General features: G+C 50.3%; 1 protein-coding gene across 1 annotated transcript in view; it reads right to left on the reverse strand.

Moving 5' to 3' along the window:
- Positions 1 to 1,517: 1,517 nt before the first annotated feature.
- The window catches only part of PXMP2 (peroxisomal membrane protein 2, 22kDa), a 17,291-nt gene continuing 9,500 nt past the window's right edge, over positions 1,518 to 9,308 (reverse strand). Inside the window, exons 3-4 of the mRNA XM_011961321.1 lie at positions 5,457 to 5,576; positions 1,518 to 1,890 (exon numbers count right to left, since the gene is read on the reverse strand). Coding sequence (XP_011816711.1) covers positions 1,822 to 1,890; positions 5,457 to 5,576 — 189 coding nt within the window. The 3' untranslated portion in view covers positions 1,518 to 1,821. The remainder of the gene's footprint in view (positions 1,891 to 5,456; positions 5,577 to 9,308) is intronic.

The following is a 9,308-nucleotide window of genomic DNA, read 5'->3' on the forward strand; positions in this document are numbered from 1 at the left end:
TTACTTCTGCAAATGCCCTAAGCTTCCTTTGGGAACGGCCCCACCTTAAATATTCTGAACTGAAAGAGCAGTTCTTTGAAAACCCGTGGCAAGCAGGACGTGAGCAGGCATTAGTGCCACCGTCTTCACTGCCACATCCTTCACGGCACCCAGGAACTGGAAACAGTCTAGCCACTGACGGACAGACGGACAGGCAAAATGCAGTCCATGCACACAGGAATGTTTCAGCCTTTTAAGTTTTTAATTTTTATTTTATTATTTCTTAGTAGAGAGGGGGTTTCATCATGTTGGCCAGGCTGGTTTCAAACTCCTGACCTCATGTAATCTGCCTGCCTCGGCCTTGAAAAGTGCTGGGATTACAGGCGTGAGCCACTGCACCCAGCCCTATGTTTATTTTTTATTTTATTTATTTATTTTTTTGAGAGTCTCACTCTGTCGCCCAGGCTGGGGTGCAGTGGCATGATCTTGGCTCACTGCAACCTCTGCCTTCCCAGTTCAAGTGATTCTCCTGCCTCGGCCTCCTCCCAAGTAGCTGGGATTACAGGCGTGCACTATCACACCCAGTTAATTTTTTTTTTTTTTAAGACGGAGTCTCGCTCTGTCACCAGGCTGGAGCACAGTGATTTCAGCTCACTGCAACCTCTGCCTCCCAGGTTCAAGCTGTTCTCCTGCCTCAGCCTCCCGAGTAGCTGTGATTACAGGCACCTGCCACCACGCCTGGCTAATTTTTGTATTTTTAGTAGAGACAAGGTTTCACCATGTTAGCCAGGATGGCCTTGATTTCTTGACCTCGTGATCTGCCTGCCTTGGCCTCCCAAAGTGCTGGGATCACAGGCGTGAGCCACTGCGCCTGGCCGCTAATTTTTTATATTTTTGGTAGAGATAGGGTTTCACTATGTTGGCCAGGCTGGTCTTGAACTCCTGACCTCAAGTGATCCGTCTGCCTCAGCCTTCCAAAGTGCTGGGATTACAGGGGTAAGCCACCGAGCCTGGCCTATTTTTATTTTTTTTTTAAAGAATCTTAAGGACAATCAAAAGTCAGCCTTTTTTAAAAGGAAAGAGGACCGGGTATGGTGGTTCATGCCTGTAATCCCAGCACTTCGGGAGGCCAAGGTAGGCAAATCATGAGGTCAGGGGTTTGAGACCAGCCTGGCCAACGAGGCAAAACCCCTTCTCTACTAAAGACACAAAAAATTAGCCAGGCATGATGGTGCGCACCTGTAATCCTAGCTACTTGGGAGGCTGTGGCAGGAAGATGTCCCAGGGGTGTGTGTGTGTGTATTTTTTTTTTTTCTTGTAGAAATGAGGTCTCACTGTGTTGCCCAGGCTGGTCTCAAATTCCTGGCCTCAAGCAATCTTCCTGCCTCTGCCTCCCAAAGTACTGGGATGACAGGCATGAGCCACCACAACCAGCTACATGGTAAATACTGTGTTTTATGTGTCGTACCACACACACGAAAATTAAAATCTGGCTATGCGTTTCTTTCAAAGCAACAGCAATTGTTCTGAGATTAAAGTCACCATTGAAGAACCTACATTATTGTTTATTGTGATCCTAATTCGGTCCACAGTAACAATTGAAATTGCCTCTACTAAATGTTAAGTTTCTGGGGCAGCACCAGCTGAAGTCAGCGACTGCCTTTTTAAAACACAAGGTTCTGACATTAAGAGATTTCTGTTTCTCTATCCATCATTTTCGGGCATCTTGAATCACCTGATTTAGAGGCACTGACATCCTGACTGGGTTGGTTCTGCTCTCGCTGGGCAGGTGAGACCCCTAGACCCATGTCCACAGTGCATCTGATGTTCTTCCAGCGGTTGTCACTTCCCCAGGGAGGCCAGGTAGGCATACCAGAACAGAGCTGCCAGGTTGGTGAAGAGCACCCGGAACTGCCAAAAAGAACAGTCCGATAGACCACGGTCAGTGGGAGGCCGTGGCCAGTTATCCAGCCTCAGTCACCCAGTTCATTCATTTACCCGTTTGAACGGGTTGTTGGCTGGTCCAAATACCCATCCATTACTACATTTACTGAGCCTCTGTTTGTACCAAACGCTGTGCTAGGCCCCTAGCAGAGAGGAGTGGAGAAGAAAAATGGTCCCCTAGTTACAGTGTTTACAGGCTACAGCGGCCCAGGAATCCCAAAGCCAAGTCACGCTCCTTTTTCCCACTTCACTGCACACCTTAGCTCCTGGTTCGGCCTCTTTCACTCCAGGACCAGCCATCACGCAGGTGGCTGCACCCTCCTCGGGGGACATAGCTGACGAACAGGGGAGGGGCCCCAGACCTTCCCTCCTCTCTAACCATCGCCATCCCACTGCCCTGCTTTGGTGACTCAGCAGCTTCACCCTTCCCCAGAATTCCCTGGCCTGGTGCTGAGTCTCTCCCTGGCATGTGGTGCTATGAAAGTAGCAGCCTGTCTGTCTGGTTAATCACCACGTCCCCAAGTCTCGTAGCGCGGCACACAGCCACTGCTCAGGAAACGCTTGCTGAATGAATGCCGCTTCCTCACCCACCTGCACACACCTAGTATGGTGACTCTGCCCCCACGCTGCTCAGAGGCACGGCTTCCTGGCTCTCCCCTTTTCCATCCCAGATCCTCCATGTTCCCAGCCAGTCTGTCTTCTCACCTGTCTCTACTTCCTTCTCTAAATTCCTGAGAACCGGTGGCCTATGGCTGTAGCTTCCTTAGCCTACTGTTCTTCAGTCACACTCCCTGGAAAATTCTTTATCCTTCCTACCTTCTCACCTCCCCAGATGCTGACCACAGCTGGACAAGCCCCAGCCCCCTCTGCCCAGAAGTCTTTGTTTCTGCAGTCAGCGTGCTCTCCCATCCTCCATGTGGCCAAACTTGCCCCTTCTGTATCCCCTCACAGTGCCCACCTAGCTTCCTCTCCCCTCAGTCCCAGTCCCCGGCCCTCCAGAGGAGAGGCACGTAGGGGCTTGAGGCGGGATGTCCCACTCTCCTCTCTGCTCAGCTGTCCCTTTCTCTCTCCTCTCTCATCAGAGGGTGGGGCCTCTGTCCCAAGCGCCACGGTGAGTGTGCGGGGGGGGCTCGCATCCACCTGCCTCCTTAGGGGACCCCGCAGAGCCGCTCTTTCTGGACATGGGTGTTTGCCCATCCCACAAGCAGCTTCACGTCTGCACCCACCATGTCCGCATCTTTTTAGTGTCAGACCCCCTCTGCCACCCAGCCTTCTTCCATCGCTTCTCCTCACCTCCTCTCAAACTTTTTAAAATTCATTTTTATACAATAGAGATGGGGTCTCACTGTGTTGCCCAGACTGGTCTCAAACTCCTGGCTTCGAGTGATCCTTCTGCCTCGGCCTCTCAAAGTTCTGGGATTACAGGCATGAGCCACCATGCCTGGTCTCCACAAACTTTGAGATCATGTTCTAGACTTGTGATTTTTAAAATAATTCCCACCCACTCTTCAAAGCAATCTGGCTTCAGCCCCATGGAGCTGAAATTGCTCTGGGAAGGGCCACTGTTAAAGCCAAAGGAAATTTTGTTTTTATTTTGCTTTAACTCCTGGCAACTTTGGCTAAGGGTGAACCGCCTCTTTGTCCTGTCTATGTGCGCCCTGCTTTCCTGCTGCTTCCTGATGTGTGTGTTTGTGGTGTGTGCAGTGTGTGTGCACACTGGGCCGCCTCCCTCCTTTCCCTCGGGGGTCACCCTGGTCCTCTCCTCCCTCCTGGGCAGGGCTCAGAGCTGGTGCTAATGCAGGAAGGCTCTCTGCAGCTGAGATCCAGCCACTGCAGGCCTGTCCAGGTCCTCCCTAGCGGCAGCCTGGGCTGGGATGGTACCCACCTTTCCCAGAAGGGCCTTGCGTCTGGACTGTTTGCACCAACGACGCGGGCTCCACACAGCTGCTGTCTTTCTAGGGGTCTGGAGCTTTGGGGCAGCAGGCAGGGATGCCCGCCCACGAGTGCCAGTAAAACCCTGATGGGCGGCACACCTTGGGGGGGCGGGAAGCACGTGGCTGCTGCAGACTCTGCCAGGCCTTCTCCTGCAGCATCCTAGGGTGTCCCGCCATGCTGCAGGGGGTGCTGCACCCCATCCTCCCAGTGTGGGAGTGGTCCTGGGGCCCCCGGCTGTGCATAAAGACACTTGATCCCCGTGGCAGAGCCTGGGGCTCCAGTCTCCGCTCCACCAGCCCAGCCCCAGTCTGACACCTTTGACTCAGTCCCCACAGCAGCTCCTTCGTGCACAGGATAGCGGAAAGGCTGTTTCCCCAGAAGGTCTTCACTCTGCACCTGGACAGGCCCACCCCTCATCCAGGTGAGGCAGCCCTTCCAGGTCAGCGGCAGGACCTGTGGCCACACAGTGCCTGCCTTCAGGCTCAGCTGTAATTCCTGAGCCCAGGGACCACGAATGCTTTGTTTCTTTTTAACATTTTATTTATTTTTTGAGACAGGGTCTTACTCTGTTGCCCAGGCTAGAGTGCAGTGGCGCAATCTCAGCTCACTCCAACCTCCGCCTCCCGGGTTCAAGCGACTCTTGTGCCTCAGCCACCTGAGTAGCTGGGACTACAGGCACCTGCCACCACGCCCAGCTAACTTTTGTTATTTTTAGTAGAGATGGGGTTTTTGCTATGTTGGCCAGGCTGGTCTCGAACTCCCGGCTTCAAGTGATTTGGCCGCCTCAGCCTCCCATAGTTTTGGGATTACAGGCGTGAGCTACCATGACGGTTTTTTTTTTTTTTTTTTTTGAGACAGAGTCTTGCTCTGTCGCCTGGGCTGGAGTGCAGTGGCCGGATCTCAGCTCACTGCAAGCTCCGCCTCCCAGGTTTATGCCATTCTCCTGCCTCAGCCTCCGAGTAGCTGGGACTACAGGCGCCCGCCACCTCGCCCGGCTAGTTTTTTGTATTTTTTAGTAGAGACGGGGTTTCACCGTGTTAGCCAGGATGGTCTCGATCTCCTGACCTCGTGATCCGCCCGTCTCGGCCTCCCAAAGTGCTGGGATTACAGGCTTGAGCCACCGCGCCCGGCGACGGTCTTTTTTTTTCTAAGTATAACTAGAGTTTATTTGGGTTGAGTTTGAGGACTGCAACCCAGGAGCATAGATTCAAGTTGCCTGAATGTACACTCCTGGAACTGGGAATGTTTCAAAGGCTAGGAAACTCAAGGGCATCCCTGGCATGGGGGCTTTTAATGAGAATTTGCTGAACAAACGGAAGAGGCAAAGACACCCACTCTGGACACCCTTGTGTCCTTCCTGAATCCAGAACTAGCAATGATTCAGGGTCACGGGCAAAATCCAAGGCTGGCTGAGAAGTCTAGACACGGGGAAACCAAGTCCAGTGGAAACTACAGCAGAAAGAGGAGAAAAGAAAAAGAAAAAGAAAAAAAAGAGAGGGGAAGGGGAAAGAAGGAAGGAAGGAAGGAAGGGAGGGAGGGAGGGAGGGAAAGGCTGACAGAAAGTAATGTTGGCAGAGGCTGAGCCCCGTGGCCCTCACCTTCAGAGGGATGTAGTTGATGTTGATGAACTGTACTGGCGTCCACACCCTCCAGTTCATCCTTAGCGCCGGCCAGAAGCCCCCCCTCATCTTGGTAGCGAAGGCTGAGGCGTCTTTCCCCTGCAAAGGAGGGAAGGCAGGTGGTGAACAATCTCACTGCCCATCAGAACTGAATTCCGGGCACCCAAACCCTAACGTGATGGTTTTTAAACTGCTATTGGATTTTGTTCTGTGTGTATGCAGACGGCACACACGTGCACTCAGCACTGCGGCTCTAAGGAGCCAACCAGTGAGATGGAAAATGATCAGTGAGATGCCAGACAGCAGCCTGCTCACGCTGGTGGTGATGTGTGTCCCGGCCCATCACTCCTTGAGGACAACCAGAGGAGGTGACTGCCAGGGCTGGCCCTGGGCACCAGAGCTGCTACTCAGGGCTACGCTGTCAGTTCCTCCCAAATAACCTCCAAAGTCGGTGTCTTTCCAATCAAACTTGTTAGGAGTTACAAAAAAAAAAAAAAGGACCCCAGTAAGTTGATTCTGAATGTCAGCTGGTGGATTCAAGACCTGCACCCAAGTCCTGAAACCATGAAGATCCTAGGAGCAACTCCTCTGGATGTCAGCCAAAGACAAAGAATTTGTGACTGAGTCCTCAAAAGCAAATACAGCAAAACCAAAAACAGACAAACAGGACTTCAGTAAACAAAAAAGCTTCTGCACAGCAAAAGAAACAATCAACAGACAATCTACAGCATGGGAAAAAATATATGCATATTATGCATCCTACAAAGGGCTGTTATCCAGAATCTACGAGGAACTCACACAATTCAGCAAGAAAGAAATGAATAACCTCATTAAAAACTGGGCAAAGGACATGAACATTTTTCAAAAGAAGAAAAACAAGTGGCCAAGAAACATATGAAAAATATCCAGCATCACTAATCATCAGAGAAATGCAAATTGAAACCACAAAGAGAGACCACCTCACGCCAGTCAGAATGGCTATTACTAAAAAGTCAAGTGGCCGGGCGCGGTGGCTCATGCTTGTAATCTCAGCACTTTGGGAGGCTGAGGTGGGCAGATCACGAGGTCAGGAGTTTGAGACCAGCCTGACCAACACGGTGAAACCCCATTTCTACAAAAAAAAATACAAAAATTAGTCGAGCATGGTGGCATGTGCCTGTAATCCCAGCTACTCAGGAGGCTGAGGCAGGAGAATCACTTGAACCTGGGAGGCAGAGGTTGTGGTGAGCCGAGATCGTGCCACTGCACTCCACCCTGGCTAACTCAGTGAAACTCTGTCTCAAAAAAAACCAAAAAAGGTCAAAAAACAATAGATGCTGGCAAGAATGTGGAGAAAAGTGAACACTTACATACTGCTGGTGGGAATGCAAATTAGTACAGCCTTTCTGGAAAACAGTATGGAGATTTCTCAAAGAACTAAAAATAGAACCACCATTCAATCCAGCAATCCCACTACCGGGCGTCTACCCAAAGGAAGAGGAATCATATCAAAAAATCCCTGCCCTCGTATGTTTATCACAGGGCTATCCACAACAGCAAACACATGGAATCAACCTAAATGTCCCCCAACAGAGGACTGGATAAAGAAAAAGTGCCATAAATATACCATGGAACACTACTCCGCTATAAAAAAAGAATAAACTCGGCCAGGCATGGAGGCTCATGCCTGTAATCCCAGCACTTTGGGAGGCTGAGGCAGGAAAATTGTTGAACCTGGGGGGCGGAGGTTGCAGTGAGATGAGATTGCGCCACTACACTCCACCCTGGACAAAACAGCAAGACTCTGTGTCAAAAAAAAAAAAAAAAAAAAGAGCATGTCTTTTGCAGTGACACAGACTGAACCAGGGGCCATTATCCCAAGTGAAACAACTCACCAATGGAAAGTCAAATACTGCTTGTTCCCACTTTTTTTTTTCCAGATGGGGTCTCGCCGTCTCCACTCTGTTGCCCACGCCGGTTGGAGTGCAGCGGGTGCGATCACGCCTCACTCAGCCTCGACCTCCTGGCATCAAGCCTCAGTCTCAGCCTCCTGAGTAGCTGGGACTACAGGCATGTGCCAACACAACACTTTGATTTTTAATTTTTTTGTAGAGAAGGGGTCTCATTATGTTGCCCAGGCTGGTCTTGACATCCTGGGCTCAAGTGACCTTCCTGCCTCAGCAGATGTTCTCACTCATAAGTGGGGGCTAAACAGTGGGTACACATGGACCAACAGAGGGAAATAACAGACACCAGAGACTTGAAAAGGTGGCAGGGAGAGGAGGGTTGAAAATCACCACTGACTACTTGGGTGATGGGAACTGAAAGCTCAGATGTCACCACAGCACAGTCACATAAGAAATTTGCACTCGTACCCTCTAAGTATATACAAACTAAAAAAAAATTTTAAAGAAATGCTTAAATATTTTCTTGTTTAAAGTAAGGGGGAAAGCTGGGTGTGGTGGGTCACACTTGTAATGCCAAGGCGGGCATATCACTTGAGGTCGAGACCAGCCTGGCCAACACAGAGGAACCCCATTGCTACTAAAAATACAAACATCAGTCGGGCATGGTGGTGGGCGCCTGTTGTCCCAGCTACTCTGGAGGCTGAGGCATAAAAATCACTGGAACCCGAGAGGTGGAGGTTGCAGTGAGCCCAGATTGCACCACTGCACTCCAGCCTCGGCGACAGAGCAAGACTCCATCTGAAAAAAAAGAAAACGATCCAGCAAAAGAGCAAAGAGTCCAGATAATTGCCTGTACAGCTGGAAATGAGAATATTTCAAAATACTGGGGATTGCCCAATAAATGGTAATGAGAAAATTTGCTATGTAAGTAGAAAAATCCATACAGACGTCTGTCTTCTACCATACACAAGTAAAACCATAAGGATACCAGAGGAAAGTATAGGAGAATATTTCTATTATCTTCCTGTAAGGAAAGGCATGAAGGAAAATAATGTCATATTTGAATACATGAACCTTTAGAACTTCTGTATGGAGAAGTGATTGGTTAAAACAAATTACTTTCAGGACAGAAGGTGACGCTGGGCGCAGTGGCTCACACCTGTAATCCCAGCACTTTGGGAGGCTGAGGCGGGTGGATCACGAGGTCAGGAGTTCAATACCAACCTGGCCAAGGTGATGAAACCCCGCCTCTACTAAAAATACAAAAAAATTAGCTGGGCGTAGTGGCGGGCACCTGTAATCCCTGCTATTCCGGAGGCTGAGGCAGAGAATTGCTTGAACCCAAGAGGAGGCTGCAGTGAGCTGAGATTACGTCACTGTACTCCAGCCTGGGCGATAGAGTGAGACTCCGTCTCAAAAAAAAAAAAAGAAGGTGACACGTCTCAGACACACAGCACAACCCGGCTAGTACTCCTAGAGACGGTGAGGATTTGAAGGTGCTCGTCAACGGGGAAGGTGGGACAGTCAGAACAGACACATCTGCTGAGTGCAGGTGAACATGCCTCCCACGTGTTGGATTCCGACTGGGATGCCGGTAGGTGAACCTCCAGGCCCAGAACTTGCACAGGCTTCTGTGTCATCATCAGGGGTCTCAAACTTCTTGTGCCACAGATCTCTTTGGCAGTTTAGTGAAGCCTGTGGACCCTCTTCTCAGAATCATGTTTTATAATGCATAAAATAAAATATGGCCAGGCGCAGTGGCTCATACCTATAATCCCAGCACTCTGGGAGGCCGAGGCAGGTGGATCATCAGGTCAGGAGTTCAAGACAAGCCTGGCCAACATGATGAAATCCCATCTCTACTAAAAATACAAAAATTAGCTGGGTGTGGTGGCGGGCTCCTGTAATCCCAGCTACTCAGGAGGCTGAGGCAGGAGAATCATTT

The sequence above is a fragment of the Colobus angolensis genome, unplaced genomic scaffold (assembly GCF_000951035.1).
Source record: "Colobus angolensis palliatus isolate OR3802 unplaced genomic scaffold, Cang.pa_1.0 Scaffold115, whole genome shotgun sequence".
Taxonomy (NCBI): Eukaryota; Metazoa; Chordata; class Mammalia; order Primates; family Cercopithecidae; genus Colobus; species Colobus angolensis.